The sequence below is a fragment of the Cylas formicarius genome, unplaced genomic scaffold (genome assembly GCF_029955315.1).
Source record: "Cylas formicarius isolate icCylForm1 unplaced genomic scaffold, icCylForm1.1 PGA_scaffold_10__41_contigs__length_53128322, whole genome shotgun sequence".
Classification (NCBI taxonomy): domain Eukaryota; kingdom Metazoa; phylum Arthropoda; class Insecta; order Coleoptera; family Brentidae; genus Cylas; species Cylas formicarius.
Window position 1 is genome coordinate 13,564,036 of NW_026844214.1, and position 23,778 is coordinate 13,587,813.

Below are 23,778 nucleotides of genomic sequence, written 5' to 3' on the forward strand. Positions count from 1 at the left end.
AAATTTTCTCTTTGTCACCTTTGAAAAGAATCTAAAAAACATCTCTGTTAGAAGATTGATTTAATTTTACATTTGACATTCGTAGTGGAACCAAAAAAAAGATGAATTTCAAATTTGTTTTTTTTTGTGCATATTAATTTGTTGTATTCATTTTCTGTTTCATTCTCCAATATTAAGTATTTTTTATTTTAATTTGATAAAATCATGAATGTATCCAATCTTTTTTTCAATTGAATTATTTGTTCATTGGGACCGGATTGGATTATTTTTTACTTATCGTATCCAAATCAAGAGCAACTCACTTTGATTGTATGTATATACTAAGTAACAGAAATTAAAGACAAAAAGGATATTAGTGCATCAATGTATATAAATTGCATCAGTTAAATAAAACTCGTTTTAAAAGGTATGCCAAATTCACTAATGTTGCCAACTATACCGAATTTAACGAAAAACCGCTAATATAAGATAGTTAAAAGAAATGGCTTTATTATTTTATGTAACTTCTAATATATTAATTATTTCATACTGCCGCTCCTGAAATCACACAAAGAACGAAGCTTAATCTGGCCGTTGAAAAATCCATGTAGTTCGAAGTATAGATCAGTAATAATCGACGTAATTTTTGCTGTAATTTTGCAGATTCTCGACGACGCTGGTTACGAAAGCTATACAAAACACCACCTTCTTGGAGCGTGTTTTCCTCCATTGCGCGATAGTCTTGAATTTACCTCCTAGCATGGCCCTCGGAGTGCGAGCCAATTTCGGTGTCCAATTTCTTATATAAAAATTACCCTGCAATATGTTTTGTTAAGTTTTTTGGAAAATATAGCAAACGGTACAAGGATCAAACAAATTAAAAATTAACACTTTCTCTGGAAACTCGTGTAGTATATTGGAGTCGATTGTTTTTTGTTGGCTAGGTCTCTGAAAAATGCACTAAAACCTTGTTTTGCTTATTAATACAATGCTGTATTTTTTAATTAAAAAGGATTGTTAATTCTCGTCTAATAATGAAAATAACAGAAATATCAAAATTGATTGACGTCGGCATACTGTTTCCTTTGTAAAACCCAGTGCCATGGAGAAGCGAATATTCGAGAGTCAAATTCTCTAGCTAATTTTTATTTTAATTTTATTTACATTATATCTTTCGAATTTACAGATTATACTTAAAAATAAATGTCCCTTAAAAAGTCTTTGTATCATTATTTTTGAAATCTGTATAATTAACATTTTTAATATCTTAAAATCACATACAACATAATCGCTATTTACAAGATCTACAATATTTATTTCCTAAAATATAAAAAAAACTGGTCATTGGTCTAGTAGTCCTGAACACAAATCTGTTGTCATTTTCAATTTAAAAAATCTCTAAAAGTACTTCCTCGATTTTCCGCTTTAAAAAACTGTGTCAGTTAGCCATGACTTTAGTCGATGCTATACGAAAAACCCGTTTCCTTTCCCTTTAGTTCGATCTATCCAGCAAAAGAGAATGATCAAAATTGAGCCATAAACAAACATTCTACAGAAGTAATAAGTGAACTTCATGAAAATTAGTATTGCTGGTTTTATCTGGTTTTGAATAAGAAGTCGTTGATACTTTATTCTTAAAGAAATCCCTAATAGCCCTTCTCGATATTTGACATCAAAAATTAGTCCCAGTCGGCCATGATTTTAGGGTTGATGTAAAAAGAAACATAAGGTTTTACTGCGTTTTTGAGGGATCCATCCAACAAAAAATAAGATATCAAAATCAAAGCATAATCAAAGATTTTACAACGATGTACACCATCCACACCACTTTTGTTAAATAGGCCCAGCTGGCCATGACTTTAAGTTGAAGCAATGAGCAAAACAAGGTTTTAGTGCACTTTTCAGAGATCTATCCAACAAAAAATAAATGAAAATCGATTCAAAAAAAGATCTCACAAGGATATACAGTTCTAAAGTGGGACACACTGTATATAATTATTTCGGGAATGTTTAAAAAACAGACGGAGAATTCACGGATGGTGTAGAAACGAGCTGAAATTACAGAAACACAGGTACACAAAGATTTTCATATGGCCATTACGACACATTCGCTCGTTTTTAAATTTGAAAGGTACGAAAAAAATCGCATTTGTGTATTTAATACAGTCGAAAAAAAAAGAAAGCGTTAGCAAGAAGATTTTGGATTCACTGACTAGAGCAATGAAGTAGGAGCATTTTATATTTTGATTGAAATACTAAACGCACATGAAGCAAAAATGTTCAATTACTTTAGAGTCTCTCTTGGTATTTTTAGTAACCAATGAACAAAGAATGAGAGATGGTTAGTTTGGGTAGTTAAGTTAGTACCGATGATGCCGCTGAAATTGCAAACTTAGAAATAGGTATATAACATACCAAGTGTTTAAAGATTTTAGCTCATATATTGCAGTAAATAATCAATCAATATCAAAGTTGTATATTTTTAAAACTAACAATATATAAAATGCGAAATTACTACTATCAGGGCGGCGAAAAAAATTTCTGTCGGATCTGAATTTGAATTTAGGTTCCTACCAAAATTGTGCTCCTGACGCTAGCGGTAATTTCCGTCAACAGTATTAGATTATCCCAAATTTATTGAATTGAAAAATTATTGAATATTGACACCTTGGATTGGTGTCGACGTAGTCTAGACCTTAACCCAATAGAACATTTAAGGGATCAAATAAGTAGGTTAGCTTAGAGATAATCAACCCCCATCTGCCTTGTTGGGTGATGGCGGAAACATTATCAGAGAAATATGGACTAATACCGATGAAACACACATTGGACGTCTGGTTTACAGTTTCGTCGATGTTCAATCGGTTGTAAGGATGAAGTTAGGATACACTTGGCACCTACTTTTAATTTTTTTTAATGTTTATGATTTTCTTTAATTTTTTTTTTACAAATTGTAACTGTTACGTTTGATATTTAATTCCGTATTTCATTTAAAAAGTAAGTTAAAAAAAATGCTATGTAAAAATGGGACTATTTTAACTTGGACAGACGGGAATTCCCACAGAATTTGACAAACATAGAATGTCAAACTTAAAAGATTTCGTTACATGCCTAAAACTTAAATTTAAATAAACATATGTATTTATTTTAATATCGCTTAAATTTTGAAGTCACCCAATTTTAGTGTGTTATTAATTTTGATTCGAAGTCTATTTATATCAAAATGTGATGTTTCTTAATTTATAAACTATTTTTGAAATTCCTATTCGTTTAAAAGGAAATTTTGATAACTTGATTTTTTTTGGGTACAAGGTTCCTTCCATAGCAATACCATTATGACAACATCACCATGCAGAGAAATGAATTTTGATATATATGTAATCTTTGCTACTACTACTACTACTACCACCACCATTATCTCATAGCCATATATTCGAAGTTTTTTTTTAATGGATTATTCAATTGAAATTTACAATGTAGTGCAACAAATTCGTCAACTGACTTGGATATAGAAAACTGTGTAGACTTCCGGAATTTTGCTTGTCACCTCCACATGCTATGCTCTGAATTGAAAACAGAATGTATATTAGCGAGAAGCTATTTGCATTAAAGAAATGGCGTAGTGCACCTTTCAGGTTCTCTGCAAATGGAAATTCATTAATCATCGCAGGTCTTAGGTATTACAGGTAAAACCACCGCGTCACTTTAAAACCATAATCTTTTGTCGCTTGGGCCATTAAAAATATATTCTGAGCAACTAAAGTAAAGTAAAGATTATTTCTAAAAGCAACCAAATGTATAATGTATACGAGAAAACCAACTTAGCGAGTGTTTTTTTTACCCTAATGTTCCGTGGTAGAAGGTTGCAAATTTGTGAAAATTATCTTGTCAAAATAGCTAATTTTAATTTGAGAAAGCTAAGGTTTATTCAAGAACATCGGATTTTTCCGAGTAATGGGTAACAATAGTTAATCAAATAATCAACGATGCTTCTGTTACAGTAATTGAAATTAGAATGCAAGTAGAAAATACATGCATCGAGATGTTTAGGGAATTTCCAGTGTTATTTGAAATTGCTGTTTCAGTATTCGTTGTTAGGATAAGTTCGCTAAGTCACAATTGAATAACTTCCTTAAGAAAAAGAAACGTTGCTAGAAGAAGGAACAAGTATGCGATATGTGATCATTTAAGAATTGGTTGAATGTCTAGAAAGTTTAGTCATAGAAAACGTGGACAGAGCAGGAAAAAGGCTACATGTAATTAATTAACGATTTCTTCGACAGCATGTATTATGCAAAAAGAAAATGTACTAGTAATAATCAACTCGAAACTGTTGGAAATGTCTGGATTTCTGCTTTAAACCGTCAGGAGATGATTAAAAAAAGTCGGATTTGCTAGTAGTACCGCTATTTACTGCAGATCACACATCACCCAAATTAAAATAGCTAGAGATGATGTACAATGGCCTGCGGATGACTAGAAGAGAATTTTGTGCACAGAAGAAACTCGAGTAAAATCTCCAGGTACTAGTGATAAAGTATGGCGCAGACCTGGAATAGCATATTATGCAATAAGTGTGGTAAACGGCATTTGAATTACGAGTTTGTTTGGTACGCTCCGCTGGTGCTTAATAAAGGAGTGACTTAAAAAATTTACCAAATGTGTTGCATACTATACTTTTTCTACTACTGTTAGTTTTTGGTTCATTTTCGCAAAACAACACGAATACATTCACTGACATGACCGTCAGAAATGACAAACGTCAAAATTCAAGCCGTGCGGTAATATCCCGGAAGTGTCTCGAATCCGTGGGAAACGAAACTGACGTAGTAAAATGGCACATTCCGAATGCTAAATTGGTGTGTAATAAGGTATTTTACAGAAGGGAGTAGAAAGAAATAATTAAGTGGGAGTGAATGATTTTTTTTTCTGGACGAAACTCAATCATTATATTTTACGCCGTCCTAACTCTGGCAGCTCGCCTTATAAAATTACTTCGGGCTGCTATCGATACCGCATCAGGACCGTTATTATTCTTGGGCGTGATAAACCGCCGACTTTTGTCTCAATTTTTTTTGGGCGCTTTCTTGCGGCTGAAAAAGATTAATTCGTCCCTGATGCGGTAACCTTTCTGTATGTTGCGCGCGCCATGGTGCGAGACGGGGGTGAAGAGTGGAAAAGCAATTTAATGATCCTTTTGTAAAGTTCCCCGTAACTTGATTAGGTGTAGACCTCGGATTTATTTTCGTCTGATTAGGCTTGCATTGTTCGGATACACAACAATGCGGCAATCTTCCTATTTCTTGTTTCGAACGTTGCGTCGATTGAAAACATAAATCAACGTACAGAAAAGGAGGAAGGGCGAGGGCAGAAAATTGCGATTTCAAAATAACCAGCAACCCGTTGTCCATTAAAAATTTTCAACTTTGGAAATTCATAAATCCGCGCGTAACTTTTTGGTATCATGGAAAAGTAATTTAATTGAATAGTAGAAATCGTGGAGGTAATAAAAGTAGATCTCAAACACGCCGGTGCCAAATGAACCGATTAAAATATGGACACACAGATTCGAGAAGAATCCATTGTGTATAATGGGTGGCCCGTTTATTATAGGATTTATCTTGTCTCATAATCTGTTAAAAATATCCAAAATACTTGAAGACAAAAGTGAAATACATATTATATTACCATACATACGGGGTGTTTGTAATTTCTTGGACAAGTAACCAATTTATTTTAAATAGAACACCTTTTATATGAAATCATTTTTGAATTGTTTGTTTATATACATCTTACTGTTTCTGACATATTTTGAATTTTATGTCAAAGGTGACGTTTGCCACTGAGATCCAGTGTTATTATTTGGGGTTCATTTCCTTAAAAATTATTAACACACCACTTTAGTGGTGGTAAATCAATACAGTTGGATAAAAAAGTAACGTTAAAAATTTAAATAAAATAGGGTGTTTCCATTTGAATAAGATTCAAGCTGTTGTCTTGAAGTGACATTTTGCTCATATTTGGTCAATTTGAGTATTTTATAGTCCAAAGTAGTAAAAGTATTTTATTTATTGAGTATAATTTAAACAGTATTCTACAACAAAAGAAAATATTCAATATTGTGTGTCTACTTTTCGTATTTATGTTATATTAAATTTTTTACAGTTAAGAACCAAATTACTTCTAATTAGTGAGGTGTTTACTAAACTCTCCTATAAAAGGACGAAGACGAGAACATAGAATTTGGTATGTCGCGTGGTAGTGTTAAAAAAAACAAAATTTGATGCATTTCTTTTTTAGTATTAATTACTGGCAAACGATATCACAGTGGTACTTTTGGTAACTTTTCAATTCTCTGGCTGAGATTTGAGCTCCTAAAAACATTTAAAGTAAAAGATACGAGAACAAAAATCAATGCCGAACAGACCCGTAGTATTTATTTTTACGAAATTTTGAAACTCGTTTGCCAGATATCTGCCAGTGAACTAGTTGAGAAGCTCAAAACGGACACAAGGCCGTGCCCATGCCGATAATACAGGAACTTATGAAGCAACTGTGAAAAAAATTTGGAGAGGGTTCATTTAATATGTCCATGAACGGGATTTAAAACTTGTCGTTTGAATGCGGCATTTTGACTAGTATTTTCTTAAAATATGCCTAGAACTCTGTAAATGTTTTGGGAAAACGAGTTCAGAGTGTGGAAATCGCTCTTTAGAAATAAAATGGTGAGAAGTGCAAGTTAGTGGGTGAAATGTAGAGGCATGCGCGGAAAATCATTGTCATCTCTACAAAAATATCAACGCCGCCTGCAGTGCATTAATTTTTACCCCTATGTTATCTAATAGCAATATGATTAAAACCTCTGATTGTGTGTGGCAAATATCACTGGAATATTATCATCTAATTCATATCATCACTTACTCACCACAAAAAGAAAATTTTTTCTACGTCTTGTATTTGGAAAACGAAGCGAGATTCCAAAGAGATTATAGCATATTTCACCTCATCTTTTCAACCCCTGTTTGGCAATATGCCCTTTGGGCATCAAGTAAGAAAAAAAATAGTGGTTATTATGAGTTTAATAATATTTACCGCAGGATTTTGCGGATTTTATAATATAAAATAGAAGCACATAATAATTATTTAAGCAACATTTCTTCTTGTGCCCCTTTACAACCGCTATCAGTTTGAGAATCGAAAATTCCTCAGACTGAGTTGCGGTCGTGATAATGAAATAACAAATATTTGTGGCATTGCATCTTTGCATCTACTGGATCAGTATAGCAACTTTAATGCTCTGATTATTATTATCCCTTTAGTTTATTTGAAGACTTTTTGTTAGTTTTGGTTAGCTTTTTTTGTCACACAGGGTATCTCCGACCAAAATGTAACTATTATTTTTGCGGGAAATTCACGACTACATAAAATAAAATAATTTTTCGAACATCCGTTGACCTCTTTTTCATTTTTCATAAATAGAACGATCAATTGGTTTGATTTAATTGCAAGTGTTATCGAAAATAGGTAACTCAAATTGTAGGAATACTAGTTACGATTTAATATTCACAACAGCTTTATTGCTTCAAGAATTTCAAGAGAGCATAGCTATAAAAGGTTGTTATTTATTAAGTCTTGTTAAATATTGTTAAATGTTCTTTTTCGTTTTCTAATTAAACTTAAGGCTTGATATTTATTTGTTGTTTGTTGTTGTTGTTTTCACAGCTTAATCCGAAAATCCGAGGCGTTGACTTGGTGCATAAAAGATCATGCTCCACAGTTGACAACAGTTGCATTCTACAGGGTATTTCATATTTAAAGAAAAAACTTTGTCTCATTTGTTGCTTAGGAATCAATCGATAATTTTTAAAATATCGTCAAAGTCGTATTAGCCAACTCCCCAAATTGGGAAAGCCAAATCGGAATTTGGGTCAGTTTTTTTTGCCAATTAGTATAATCTCATTTCCACATCATAAAACAATCCGTAACCTTAACCAAACTTTGCTTGGATTTCTTTTGAGTTGAAACCAGTACCATAAAAAAACACCAAAGAAAAATAATTTGGACATTTTTTCTATAAATTTAGTTTCTACTGATGTTGATTTACAGTTATCATTGGAAAAGAGCTTCGGTAGTTTGCTTTTTCAACCGGAATAGGCAATTTCCGATAACACAGGCTGGTTTAGCACAAGATATTAAAAATCAACAATTGAAATTGTTCGGTCAACGATTGGTCTATCGAATGTTTCAGAGCATCGCAAGGGTTCACTTTTCCGGTTATATTGCGATTTTTGATGCAACATCTTGGGGAATAAAAATAATTGCCCTCTTCTTATGATGGTTTTACGATTGCAACTTCAGCGCATCATTCCTGAAGAGTTGCAAGAGGTTCATGCAATGCGTTAAAACCAAACGGGAATTTTTTTAATTATTAATTTTAGGAAAATTTAGATATTAATTTTTTACAGCAGTAGGTTTGTCAAAAAGTTCTCGTAAGAGTGAAATTAGTGAAAATGTCAAAAATATTATTAAAAAGCATTCACCAGAATTAAAAACTATTTTCTATTTTATATTAATATATATGATTGTGAGTATAAAAGTCATAACTTCCTCGTTACTTAATGTTGTTTAACAAGTTTACAATTTAAACACATAATGATTGCATTTGCATATATTTCACAAACAAAACAACACATTCAAATAATAAGTTGTGTAAGTTTCCCTCATTCCGCTAATGTTTCGACAAATCCACCGCTTTGTTCAATATATATTCTTCCAATTGACAAAAAGAGCCTTTTTAAAACGATCCTTTCTGGTAAACAGAAGTAAGGCCAAAAAAGATCAGAATATCAGTGAATGACGTTTACATGGAATGTATGTTCAAGATATTCCCTAACCTACAACGTACTTCAATACCGTCCCCTTGGTATCAAATACATTCTAAGGGTAGTGCGTGTATGCATCAGAGTTGTTAAAAACTGCAAATGACGTTATAGAAAAAAGGGTCCTATTAATTTGTTTTTATAAATACTACACGGCACGTTTGTTGTTAGTTGTTGCAGTATTATTGAATTTGTTCACTATTTTCGTAATAGGGAATGACTAATATTTTCATTGGATGTCTATTATCAAAAACAATTGAGGCTTCACCATTCTTATGGGTAAAATTCTAACACGTTTTGACTATCCAACTTTCATTAGTTTGTCGGTGCATCCTAGACGACACGTAACTACAGTAAAATTTGCATTTTTGTTGTACCTAGAAATACATTTCAAAAATGAATAAATTTTTTAAATGTAAACTTTGTTTTAGTCAGTTTTTTGAAATAACATTTTTCGATATTGTCAAATTTGAAGGTACTTTACTCTTCAGTAAAATTCATATTTTTTGTCAAATCTCGTATACTACTGAAAAAAGCCAAACTTTGAGGAATAATTTGTTCCTAAAATTAATTCCCATATAGTTTCCAGTTTTCCAATTTAAAGTATTAATATATATAGTTATATATACAGTTGAGGCCACAACCTAATCACAATCAAATGTGTACGAAAAATTCGAGGAGGTGGGAGTGGGGTTAACCAAAGAGGGGCATGAACATGGTCTCAAATGACTGATTGATGAAAGCTAACGACTGTCACGCTGTTAAGATTGTTCGGTTAGTTTTGGTTAGTTTCTTAGTTTCTATGGATTAAAAAATTAAAACTTCAAATTTAAAAAAAAATGAAAAACGCTTAGAGAAATGTATGGAATCGAATGGAAATTATGTTGAAAAGCGAACAAAAAAAAACAAAAAATTTTTTTTTCTAACGTCTGATGTAATCAAGAATTCACCACTCCGATCACTTGCTGGGTGGGTGTACAAACAATACGAGGGCAGTGCCAAAATTTCCCGGCCTGAATATGAAAGAAACAAAGTAGAGTAACAATTTTTTATTATTTTTAACTTAACTTCAATACACTTATTACATCTCTTTATTAACAACTCAATTCCTTTAAAAAAATATTCTTTTGGTTTGTCTGCAAAATGAGCTAAAACAGCCAATGTTAACTCAACTTCGTCGTTAAACCGCCGTCCACGTAATTCCTTTTTCAAATATCCAAGAAATAATAGTAGCTGGGGGCCACATCTGGACTATAGGGATGATGATCTATCTGTTGGAATCCACACTCTAAAATGGCAGCTTGTGCAACGCTAGCAGCATGGACAGGTGCATTATCGTGCAAAAGACGCACGCCTCTGGTCAGTTTTCCTCGACGTTTTACACGTATGCAGTCTCGCAAATTATGTAATAATGTTGCGTAATAATTACCATTGACAGTGGTATTAGTTTCTTTAAAATCTATCAAAAGAATTCCTTCACAATCCCAAAAGATCGTGGCCATCACCTTTTTTATTGATTGGCAGGCTCTGAATTTTCTTGGAGGTGCTTCACCCGTACGACGCCACTCCATTGATTGTTTTTTCGATAGAGGGTCATAATAGAGAACCATAGTTTCATCTCCCGTCACAATAGTTTCTATCACAGGCTTCGGTTCCGACCCACAGAGCTCCAAAAAAGACCGCGCACACTCGACAGGGCGTTGTTTTTCAATAGCCGAAACGCTTTTAGGAACCCATCCTGCACTAACGTTATGCACACCTAAATGATCATGCAGGATTCGACAAACACTTGTATCAGAAAGCTTAGTAATTTCTGAGATTTCCTTGAGCTTTAAACGTCAATCACTCAATACCACCTCTTCCACAATCGCGACAATATCTTCCGTGATTACATCCACTGGTCGATCAGTTCTTGAATCATCTTCAAGGGACTTCTGCCCCATTCGAAAACGTTTTGCCCATTCTTTCACTACAGAATACGAAGGAGAACTTTGGCCGTACACACCATCGACCCTTTCTTTAATAATTTTAGGTGTTAACCCTTCTTTTGTCAAAAACTTTATGACTGCTCTATACTCAATTTGCGTTATTTGCGACATTTTTTTGGACACGACTTGTTTAAAATTCTGTCAATAAAAAACTATTTGACGCAAGACTTCAATTTTTTTTTCGCAGCCTACTAAGACATATATTTAAAAGAAGGCAAAGTTTTATCGTGATACTGGATCTGCATCTATATCAAGCCGGGAAATTTTGGCGCTAACCTCGTAGATCTGTTGTTTTAACTTTTTTTGATTGCTAATTTCGTTTTGAACGAAAAATCAAAAGGTGCTAATTAACTTCAAAGGCAACCGAAAATATTCAATGACATTCAGTATATATCAAGAATCATTTAATACAGTTGCTAAGATCACGACACGTTGTGTATGTGAATGTGGTGGATACAGTCACAATACGTGAAAGTCACAGACTGCACATTTGGCACTACGTTAAAGATGCATAAGTTTCTAATTAAAAGTCTGTTTTAATGGGTGGTTTTTTTCGATGTATAGAACTTTAAGTTGGCATTACTGTTCAAGATGGCGACCGGTTTAACAGCTGTCAAGTGATTTATTCTCAGTTTGGTTTGGCAACTCATCATGAATAGACTCACGCCTGAACATTGCTTGCAAATAGTGCAATTTTATTTCGAAAATAATGGTTCTTTGCGGAATACGTATCGCGCACTACGTTCATTTTATCGTCGACAAAATCGTCCATCAGAGCAGTTAATTCGATTAACCATGGAACGTTTTCGCACCACGTTTACTCTTATTGACACGCCGTACGGTGCGTACAGAAGAAGCTATTGCTACTGTAGGGCGTAGCATTGAGGAAGACCTGCCATCGAGCACAGGAATTGGATCTGTGTCCATCCACTTTATGGAAGATTTTGCGGAAGGATCTTGGTTTACGTGCTTACAAAATCTAACTCTTGCAAGAATTGAAGCCACACGATCATCAAGTAAGGCGTAGATTCGTTGAAACTAACCAAAACGAGATTGCCGTTGTTCCCGATTTTCATAAGCGAATTTTGTTTAGCGATGAAGCGCACTTCTGGTTGAATGGCTACGTCAACAAACAACCGCATTTGGAGCGAAGCTAATTCTCAAGTGTATGTCGAAACACCGTTAAATCCAGAAAAACTGACTGTTTGGTGCGCCTTATGGGCTGGTGGAATCATTGGTCCTTACTTCTTCAAAAACGATGATGGCCAGAACGTTACAGTCAATGGTGATCGGTATAGAGCTATGATTACTAACTCTTTCATTCCTGAATTGAATAACCAGGATGTCCAGGAGATGTGGTTTCAACAAGACGGCGCAACATGTCACACAGCTCGTGCCACAATCGATTTATTGAAAGACACGTTTGGTGACCGCCTAATTTCACGTTTTGGACCTGTGAATTGGCCTCCAAGATCTTGTGATTTAACACCGCTGGACTACTTTCTGTGGGGCTATGTAAAGTCATTGGTCTATGCGGATAAGCCACAAACGCTTGACCATTTAGAAGACCACATTTACCATGTTATTGTCGATATACGGCCACAAATGGTGGAAAAAGTCATCGAAACTTGGACGTCCAGATTGGAATACATCCGCGCCAGCCGTGGCGGTCATATGTCAGAAATCATATTTAAAATGTAATGCCACAAGATTATCTTTCGGATAAATAAAATTCATGTCAATCGAATAATCCATCGTTGTTTTATTGCAACTTAAAGTTCTATACATCGAAAAAAAAAACACTCCTTATAATAATGGCAAATATTATCCCTACTTTTGCTTGCTCGAACACTTTTTAATTTTAAGTTTATTATAATAATTTTTAATAGATACCGTTTGTTTATATTGCAAAATGTTTTGACTTACCGCTGGTATGGGGCAAGTTTTCTCTCTTCTGGTACCGTTCGAAAAAAAATCATCTATTATTTCGTGCCAGAAAAATTCTTTTAAGTTGTTGCAGTTGATTGTGAGCGTGATCAGTGGCACATCTTTGAATGCTCCATTAATATACACTTGAGATTTTGCAACCAACTGAAAAGGAAAATTTGTTAGATGGAAAAGATCCAAATTAAATTTGATATATGGGGGCCCACGTTTACACGTTAAATACATGTACTTACGAGACGTTCTGCTTGGGTATAGAATATGTCATTCAGTTTGTTCCCTTAATGCCGATCAACGCGCTTTAATCAATAATTAATTTCTTTCTAAAACAGTATTTATAGATTTTACTAAGTACTAACTTCCGATTGTTAAAATTCAAAAATGACGTTAATATTTGATAAAAAAAATGTTGCAAATTGTTAACAAGAATAATTTGCTAGTAACAATTTTATATTGTGTTTTGTGTGTGTTTTATATTGCGCGTAAAATGCTCCGAAAATGATGTTTCTGTAATTAATTCCCGGTACAGTAGACTTTCAAAGCTTGAATGGTTTTGATTTTAAAACAAATCTTGAAAGGGTATTAAGTTAATATGACTTTTCCAATTGATGGTCTCGTCAAAATGTAGTTTTAATTTAATCGTGTCTGACTACAACTTGTGACTAAAAATTATTAGATATTGTTCATATATCACTCCAGTGTCTAGCGCATTTCACAGCATTTTCATTGCACGTCCAAAGGTCCCGGATGGTACATGGGGCTTGGAGGGATTGACACGCTAGAAGGTGCTCCATTGTCTGGGATTCCCCACATACAAACGTTTCCTCTTCCACGTATCCCCATTTCAGGAGGTTGTTCTTGGATCTCCCCATTTGGCACCGGAGTCGGTTGAGGGTTTTCCAGGTACCCCAGTCTAAGTCAGAGCCTGCAGGAAGTTTTTCTTTTATATTCGAGGTTGCGATGTCGTTGATTGCTAGGCGCTGTGCCCATTTTGTCTCCTTGGTAGCAGTTTTAGAGGCTGTGAGGGGCTATGTAGATTGCATAAATCCTCGCCTTGATTTCAGTGTGGCCGCTGCCGGAATATATTGGTACATAGGATGTCTGGTGTCTTCACATTGTCTGCTTCGTTCGACCATGGCTAGGGTTTCCCTACGTATTTGCGGTGGCGCATTTCCGGCTAGCATGTAAAGCTGATCAAGGTTAGTGGGTTTTAGGCTATTAATCTGCACGTGTCATGCAGGACAGGGTCCAGTCTATGGGCATGTGATGATCTCTCCCATACGGGGGATGCATATTCAGCTGCGGAGTAGCACAGTGCGAGGGCCGAGGAGCGCAGGACGTTAGGGTCTGCCCCTCATCGAGCATTAGTCAGTTTCCGGAGAATGCCGTTTCTGGTGTTGACTTTGGCTTTGGTTTTATCGATATGCTTTCTGAACGTTAGAGAGCGGGCTAATGTAACACCTAGATAGACTGGGTTTGGGCAGTGTCGGAGTCTGACTGATTTCCATTCTATTTGTAGTTCCCTTCTCGCCTGTCGGTTATTGAAGTGGAATAGGCATGTCTGCGTTTTCGCTGGATTTGGGCGGGGCTGATTTGATCTGTAATAATCATTCAGTCTTGATAGGGATTATGTTATCTTCTCCTCTATCTCTGCGATGTTTTTTGACTGGCAGGTGATAGCTACGTCGTCGGCGTATATAAAGCTTCATGTTGATGGGCCTATTGGTTGGTCGTTTGTATAAACATTGAAAAGCATGGGTGCTAGCACGCTACCTTGAGGAAGGCCATTCTTCTGGTTCCTCCAACGGCTTCTCGTTCCTTGGAACTCTACATAGTATCTTCTGTTAGATAACATTGTTTTTATCACTTTCGTCAGCTGGTAGTCTCTTGTTATTCTGAACATTTTTTCCAGTAATATTTTATGGTTTATGGTGTCATATGCCGCCGTTAGACCTATAAAGATGGCCCCCGTTGTTTCCTTTCTCTCAAAGCCGTCCTCAATGTGTTGGGTGAGGCTTAGTACCTGACCAGTACAAGATTTCCCAGGTCTGAATCCTGTTTGCTGGGCAATTAGACGGTTCTCGATTTGGGGCCCATACTTGTTAAGTATAAGGCGTTCGTAGAGTTTGAAAGGGGAGCACAACAGTGACACCGGACGGTAGCTTTTAGCATCTTCCCTTGGTTTCCCCGGTTTAAGGACGGCTACGATTTTAGCTTTTAGCGACAATTTTGGGATTGTATTGTTGGTCAGCAGGAGTTATACATTTGAAGAATCCAGTTCTGGGCTGATGGGCCTAGGTTTATCAGGAACTCATTCAGAATTTCGTCTGGGCCTGGGGCCTTCCTGGCCTTCAGAGACTTGATTGCAGTTTTCAGTTCTGCAATGCCTCATTAGATTGTCTAGGCTGTTGTGCCATCCTGAAGGTGTGGGTCACTTTTACAGTTTGATCAGGCTCACCATTTAGGAGTAGTTGATGTGCGATTTCGTTGGCGGTGACATTTACTTGGTCTTTGGAGGATGTTGGGTCTCCTGATAGCTTTTTTATGAGGCTCCAGGCTTTTCTGCTACTGTGTCATATCGGGGCCCTCTATCGTGTCTTTCCATGCTCCCTGTCTTTTCCTGCTTATGGAGTCAATCAGCTGGTCACCTAACTGTATAGTTTCCGACGAGAAAGGATTCTGACTATAGTGTTCTAAATATTCCTCGTATGTGCCTTTACTTTCGTTGGAGAGACCGGGTATATAGCAAGTTCTGCAGCCACGGGGAATGCAGCGCCTCGCTGTCTTCTTGATTATAGAGATGAACTCATCGTAAAATGCTGGAGTCGGTAGAAGATTTCTAATTTCTTCATCGATCTCTTTTGTAAATTTGTTCCAGTCAGCCTTACTTAGGTTAAACCTCCTTTTAAATGGGACCTTCTGCGGCATTATTACTGGTCTGAATTTTAGCATAATTGGTCGATGTTGGGAGTGTGGAAGAGGGTCCATGACTGTTTTATTGCTAGTTCCAGCAACAGAGTTGTCGGTGAAATTAAGGTCCGGGTTGTAGCCTCTCATCCATCTGCCACTATTAAAGGAAGCGGGTTGTTTCTGGTCATGGATGAGGGTCATGCCATTGTCTTCGGTCCACCTCTCTAGAAGTTCTCCATCCTGTCAAAATATCCCCAAGTTGTACTGTGACTATTGAAGTCTCCTATTACCACATGTGGTTGGTTAAGATGTTGGGGGAATAAAAATCTCTCGTTCGATAGTATAATAACGTATTTTAATGCGACATGTTTACCCATCAATACTATTATTAATATTAATTAATATTAATATACCTTCTCTGGACAAGAATGTTAAGCATTCCATTTACCTCGTGCGCCATTGCACACTTGCTTCAATATCGCACCCGAGAATATTTGTTAGTAGTCGTTGTGTATTTTACCCAAGAGTAATAATCCTCTCGGAGTTACGGAAGTCTGGAACAGTTTCCTGTCCGTATAAGCAACTTCGATCGTAATATATTCGATAGAGATTTTAACCACCACACAACCGAAAACTTTTCAACTATTCTAAAGGGATTAAGAAAAGCGATATCCAATATCCAGAGCTTAGTTGAAATCATGGAGAACTTCTATGTTTTTATGTCAACGAAATATTCAGTTCAAAAACAGCAGTAATAAAAAACACAACACTCGGGTACAACCTTTACATACTCGTTAAAAATAATTTAATGAATCAAGCTTTTTACCAAATTGATTACCACATATTATTCAAGAAGGCTTCTGACCAGTTAGGATTCTCTAGCGAACTTGTTTCGGTATTAAAATAACAACTCTTCAATTGCAGTCGTTTTTTTGAGTTTGAGACGATAAGGTTAGATTTGATTTTGTCCACATCAAACATCCCCCGAGGGTCTAATTTCAAGCCAATTATTTTCACCATACTCATAAACAATCTTTTTTCGATGTTGAATTGCACCAGACAGAGTTGGATCTGATGAAAGGTTCGCGTTTCGCCCTCATATTCTGGTGGCCTGCGCCTCCAGAAGCTTGGGTTTTGTTTTGCCGAAACTGTAAGCATATTTTTACTATTTGCACTCCTATGTGAGGTCTAAGTTGGATTTTTTGTTCAATAATTTGGTCGAATCTTTTTAACTGTCATAATCAATATGTTAGGTCCTTCCAAAGGTGATTTCTTAAGTATGTTACGTTTAGAGAGGATGGGAACTTCGGCATAACCATATTCTCTCTGGAGATCTGCCCTTGACTGTGCGTCGTGATTTACAGTCACTCTCGTTTCTCCATAAACCCGTCGACTCTAACATTGACAACTTATTTTTTTGGAGCAACTATTGTCTCATGTTCCCCGTACAATCGCAAGACATCAAACTATCTTCCCCTTTGCATTTGCGAAGTTCAATATTTTGCTTTAGAGTGTCACTTTAGTTTTGTTAATATTGCCTTTTTTATACTTATTTTTGAGTTTTGAGCATTCTATATATGTAATTTACTTTTGCAAGATTTGCTTATTTACTTGTTTGAATTTCCTTTAAGTGAGCCCTGACCTGTTGGAAATAAGGAGCTTATTATCATCATTATTATTATGACTTTAATAGTCACACTACTGATAGTTATGTGTTTTATATTAAAAAATTATTTTTGGGACTAGAAGATGATATACGGTATGATCACCATTTTTATGTGGGAATCATATATTTTAGTTTTACGGGCTTGATGCTTCGTCCAAGCTATTGCCAATTGCTGTTCGAAAACGAATAACTTAAGTATATATTAAATTAAAAATTAATTAATTAATTAAGTATATATTAAATTAAAAATTAAATCAAAAATTAAAAAAAATAAAATAAAAAAATCCGGAGAAATACATGTTAATGTAGCAAATGAATTAATAAATTACCTGGGAGTAATAATAATTAACAAAGTTCATTTTAATTTAGCATTAAAGAAGTACAGCACATTTGAAAAATTTAAGATTCTCACCATTTCCATACAAAATAACTAAAAGCCATTGTAAGATATGTTAGTAGGAATGAAAGAGAATTAGGTTTTGAATAATAACGTACTTATTTAGGTTATTATTGAAAATTTGTATACAGTGTGATATTATATATATAGTATATAATATAATATTTAATCTTTAAGTTTTTAAGACACCTCAAAATTTGTCCCGAATGCTCTGCCCTGGATTGACGTCAGCAGGATATTATTTGCTGTGAAAAACCAAGACGAATTACCCTAAGATAAGTAATTATTATATTGATGATAACGATACAATTTATGTGGCACCTTCGGGACTTGCGTAGGAAACATGTTTTCAAATTTTAAAACTTCACATAGAATAAGTGAAACACTTTAATGAATTTGAAACGTTTCATTCACGTGCGCTCAGAATGTAATTTTGATAATCGCCTTAACGGCTTGTCCGGTCTACTTTGGTTGACGTCATTGTCACAGTGTCATGTAGTAGACAGATAACTTATAGCAAACATTTCCATTCAATCTTGATTTATCTTTTCGGACAAACGTCACCGTCCTATTAACGTAATTAGAACGTAAAGTTCAGCCCTAGGCTTTCAAAGCGATTCGCGGGTTTTTGTCGTTTTCAGTCGACGCCGCCCTGAATAGCGTCCGCCTTTTGATTCGGTTTGAATCACTACGCCGCGTTTCGTTAATTGAACCCATTTAAAACATCGGATCCTTACTAATGAGATCGCGATTTAACAGCATCGGTTGTCCGACTCCGATCTGGTAGATAATACATTACGATCGTTTGGAGTTATACGCTTTTCATTGCAGAGAATCTTTTTTTTAATGGATTTTTTTACTGCTGCCTTTGTCTTTACTCTATTCGGTATGCGCTTTGGAAGGCGACAAAGGACAATCAATGGACACTTGGAACAAAACGTGAAAGCCTAGAGAATGAAATGTGGTGTGTCTAGGCTTTTCATGGAACTTATTCAAAAAGCAATTACGACCATGCTACGAGGTTGCCGCCAAAATTTCCCGGCCTGACATATATACAGCTCCAGTATCACGATAAAACTTTGTCTTCTTTTAAATATATATCTTAGTAGGCTGCGAAAAGAAACTTGAAGTCTTGCGTCAAATAATTTTTTATTGACAGCATTTTAAACAACACGTGTATAGAGCAGTCACAAAGTTTTTGACAAAAGAAGGATTAGCACCTAAAATTATTAAAGAAAGGCTGGATGGTGTGTACGGCCAAAGTTCTCCTTCGTATTCTGTAGTGAAAGAATGAGCAAAACGTTTTCGAATGGGGCAGGAGTCCCTTGAAGATGATTCAAGAACTGGTCTACCAGTGGAGGTCATAACGGAAGATATTGTTGCGATTGTGGAAGAGGTGGTATTGAGTGATCAACGTTTAAAGGACAAGAAAATCTCAGAAATTATTATGCTTTCTGATACAAGTGTTCGTCGAATCCTGTATGATCGTTTAGGTATGCATAAGGTTAGTGCAAGATGGGTTCCTAAAACCGTTCGGCTATTCAAAAACAACGCCGTCTCAAGTGTGCGCGGTCTTTTTTGGAACTCTGTGGGTCGGAACCGAAGCCTGTGATTAGAAACTATTGTGACGGGAGATGAAACTATGCTTCTCTATTATGACTCTCTATCGAAAAAAGAGTCAATTAAGTGGCGTCGTAAGGGTGAAGCACCTCCAAGAAAATTAAGAGTCTGCCAATCAACAAAAAAGATGATGGCCACGATCTTATGGGATTGTGAAAGAATTCTTTTGATAGATTTTAAAGAAAACTAATGCCACTGCCAATGGTAAATATTACGCAACATTATTACATAAATTGCGAGACTGCATACTTGTAAAACGTCGACAAAAACTGACCAGAGCCGTGCGTCTTTTGCACGATAATGCAGCGGTCCATACTGCTGGTGTTGCACAAGCTGCCATTTTAGAGTGTGGGTTCCAACAGATAGAATATCACCCCTATAGTCCAGATATGGTCCCCAGCGACTACTATTTGTTTGGATATTTGAAAAAGGACTTACATGGACGGCGGTTTAACGACGAAGTTGAATTAAAGGAAGCTGTTTTAGCTCATTTTGCAGACAAACCAAAAGGTTATTTTTTTAAAGTGATTGAGATGTTAATAAAGAGATGTAATAAGTGTATTGAAGTCAAAGGGGATCATATTGAAAAATAATAAAAAATTGTTACTCTACTTTGTGTCTTTCATATTCAGGCCGGAAAAATTTTGACGCTGCCCTCGTTCCCCTGGTTACTGGGTTAACCCAACAACCAATAATTTGTTCATAGGAAAGGGACAAGACAGGGGCGAGTCAGGTTGATGTCTACCACGTGTCGAAGATGAAGATTAGAAGAACATTCAACTCCAGAAAACGTTTGTGGCACAAAATCAAATGTGAGATCACAAAGTGTTTTTCTTAATTTAGGTCTAACCTATTCAGAGCTGGAAAAATACAGCACACCACATTTTAAAAATTTTAGATTATTACGTTTGTATGCTACATAATAAGTAAAGTAATAGTATCATTGTAATTTGTAATTGTTGTAATTGTAATCTTAATGAGAATAAATCAAAATTAGATTTTGAAAAATTAGTTATTTAGGTAATAATTGATAATTTGTATGTATTTAGTATCATTGGACCATAGGAAAATACCATCTGTCGCAGATGCCCTCTGTATGAAGGGGGGCAGCATTGACGCTACCTTAAGCTTTCATACACAATATAGACCGAGCATCCCCTCTGTGCAGGAGAAAATATTCTTGTGCGTCATAGGCTAATCTGATATTCCTACGGATAGGTCCAAAATAGACACTGGAACAGGAACTGGTATATATGGATCTTATCCCAGTATATTCCAAAGCGAAATTGGTGTGTGCTCACGAGAACCTCAACACAGGGTACTCCGACAAGCACATCTATATTTGCAGCGGCAGTCGAGTGGCTGTCCAGGCTCTTACCTCTCTGAAGATGAGCTAGGAATTTCTACTTGACTACTGGTAATAGAGAGCAACCAGATGGCAGATAAATAGGCTTTGAACACGGTGGCAACACGGCATCTCTGGTCGGAGCCTTCCGGTGGAATAGCAGATAGTGTGCTAAAGATCGAGCTGAATAATGACTCAGAGCATTTCCATATCATGAGGAGTGGGCGATGATAGCACATAAAGGCTGTATTTACAAGAGGAGGAAACTCTTTGAAGCTGAAGTTCTTTCCTACATTACTGTAGGTTGGTTAGTTGGCAGGTTATTTTGATACTTGCGTTCCAAAGCGGAGACGGTATTTTTTGAGATAAACCATAACTAATTTCTACTATATATTGTAGCATGTTTTAAATTTATCTTGCTAACATTTTGATTGGTTGTATTAAAAAAAATCAATATGAATATAGAAACAAAATATAAGGTTAGCAGCTACATTTTCTTTCTAAAAGAAAACATTAACGATTTTCTGAGATTTCAGTTAATTTCATATTTTTGAAATGGAACTCCCTGTATTTTTTATCGGTATTCTATTAGAATTATTATAACACAATTTATAACTTATCGATTGTCGCTGTAATTATTTGCAGAAGTTCCATGATATTCAGTTCTGCCCACCAGATTTTTTATGTGTCCCCAAAAGAAGAAATCCATTCCATGTATAGAAAGAAATTAAATTTATTTGGTGCGGATTATATTTTGAGGAGCCACATCATCTTGCTGCTATATTACTTGCGTAGATATGTTTAGCGGATTCAAAATATGTATGTCTATAACATCACCCCAAACTTTAGCGTACTGTTACTCTTTTTATTTAATGTATTTTCTGGATTATTTATATACCCGATATTTTTTCTAGCGTTTTCTTATAGTCAACGAACTTTCATCGGTCCGTGCAATATAATTTTTAATATTATTATTTTCGTTATACCTATGAAAAAAGTCCAAACAAACCCGCATCGTGATTTAGCATTGTTCTTCACTAAGTTTATTAGGTTTTATGAAATTTAAATGCAGTGTAATATTTCTTCAAAACTGAATGGATTGAGGTGCGAGAAATACACACTAACTAAACTGAGACTACAAACTAACTAAAACAAGTGGAATAAAATATAAAGTGGGTCATATAATTGTTGTCAAAATAACGTGTCCTATTGAATATCGACAAAATATACAGTATGTCCCATTTAAAAAAAAATTATATAGTCACATCTCAGAAAATTGTTGGTTTTAGTTAGCTAATTCCACATTTTCTTTTTTTTTATTTACCCTGACATCTTTAAAAACAAAAAAAATACAGGCAAATAAAATGCTATCCAGATAAATCAATCACACGATAGAGGCATTATTAGGTTACTAAATACATAGAATCACACTTCGCAAAAACGGAAGACCAGGATATTAAAGAAAGACAAAGCGTATTTCCCCTGCGTTTGTTTGCGTAAAAATTATAGTTTATTACAAAAAAAAATTAAAATGATTGATATTTTGAAGCAGACGTTTAATTTGTGCTGACCAATATTAGTTTATAATTCACTAACAATGTTTTCTACATCATTCAAGCGGCAGGTGGGTTTGATGATGTGTAAGCTACCTGACTATTTGATCCTATAAATACTTTATTGTAGTAGTCAATATTCATGTGGTTCGGTATTCGTTTGACATTAAGTTCCCAATTTCATTTAATAACCGAGATAAAGATGTGAATAAAGAAACAAAATGCTAAGAAATGATGGAGCTATGCTTTGACTTAGAAAGACACCTAATAGCGTTGATGGAAATTTCTTTTTAACACCCTCTACATTCCTGAAACTGAAATTTAAAAAAAATCATTTCAGAAGATCTACAATTGAAAAATACATATCCCAATAGAGTAAGAGGTGCGCGAGAAAATTAACTAATTTAATTTTGATGCGTTTTAGTTTAGATTTTATTTCGGCAACTGTTCCTAATAAGCCTATAACCAAAAGATTATTATGGTATACAATGTCAACAATTAGATACATAACGCTTGGATAGTTACACAAACAGATTTTCCTTAATAATTCGAGAACTTCTCTCCAATTCACCATTCAGTCGACTCATATTTCTTTTGTGAAATCAATTTAAACTTGTTTCGAAATCAGTGAAGCGTTATGTGCGTAACGTATGTTATTTGCGAGTAATAATTCCACAGAATAAGATATGAAATTCCTTTTTGACGAATGATTTGGCTGTAACGTGTATTTTCTTCCTCTTTAGCAATTACCCAAAGGCGAAAAACATATGGTGACTCCTCAAAAGGGCGAAGTCTCATAGTAAATTAATAACGAAAATGTTTTAATTAAATTAGATACAACAATGCAATCTTCATTTTTATTTATGTTTAGTATAAAGCATAAGAAAGTGTTAATTTTTTTGGTGATTACATTTGTCGAGAGATTTCTAAGTAGTATTTGTTTACCTTATTTAATATTACTATCTAATATAGAATTTACCTCATAATTACCATCTATGGGTTCCTTTAAGATGTAATCCAAGTCCCATGTGCCGTACGTTCTGTTATATCGAATGGACTTTAAATTCGTAATGGGCGATTCCAATCGAGCATTATTGGGACAAGTCAGCACCATCTCAACAATTACTTGAAATTTTAGCAACATGTTTCCGCCTTTTGCATTTAAACAAGCAGTTATCAGAATTATACCCACACAAAACAAATACGACGTCGTCATGGTAAAAAATAATGCTTTGAAATGACGAGAGTCTATACTTTTCGCTGATGATTTTATTCCATCGATAGAAACTATTCACAATTGTTAAATGGCGTGTAAATCATTATTATTGTTTCCCGGATTACAGGACATTTCCTGTTCAATTTATTTAATGATTACGTAGATGTTATCTTAAACTCTTTGGCCAATTACCTTATAGGTAACAGGCGTCCTATCTAACATTTTTTGTTTTATAATGGTGAAGTTTCGAGTATCTACTTTATAAAACCTGATAACGTATC

At 35.2% G+C, this 23,778-nt stretch overlaps 2 protein-coding genes across 2 annotated transcripts in view; one reads left to right on the forward strand and one right to left on the reverse strand.

The window, feature by feature from the left end:
• The window catches only part of LOC132707604 (KH domain-containing, RNA-binding, signal transduction-associated protein 2-like), a 284,859-nt gene that overhangs the window by 189,534 nt on the left and 71,547 nt on the right, over positions 1-23,778 (forward strand). The gene's annotated exons all lie outside the window — the stretch shown is intronic.
• LOC132708238 (uncharacterized) lies at positions 499-23,501 on the reverse strand. Its single transcript, XM_060680418.1, has 3 exons — positions 23,261-23,501; positions 12,773-12,937; positions 499-795 (listed from the first exon to the last, which is right to left on the reverse strand). Exons 1-3 carry the CDS (start codon positions 23,495-23,497, stop codon positions 604-606), a joined length of 594 nt encoding a protein of 197 aa, XP_060536401.1. The 5' UTR covers positions 23,498-23,501; the 3' UTR covers positions 499-603.

Excerpts from the sequence above, each read along its gene's own strand:
- LOC132708238 (XM_060680418.1), bottom strand. The coding sequence starts at position 23,497 with ATGACGACGTCGTATTTGTTTTGTGTGGGTATAATTCTGATAACTGCT. Across the intron at positions 12,938-23,260 it reads CCATAGATGGTAATTATGAG|TTGGTTGCAAAATCTCAAGT; the intron begins GTAAATTCTATA and ends TTTCCTTTTCAG. Across the intron at positions 796-12,772 it reads AAACTTGCCCCATACCAGCG|GGTAATTTTTATATAAGAAA; the intron begins GTAAGTCAAAAC and ends AACATATTGCAG.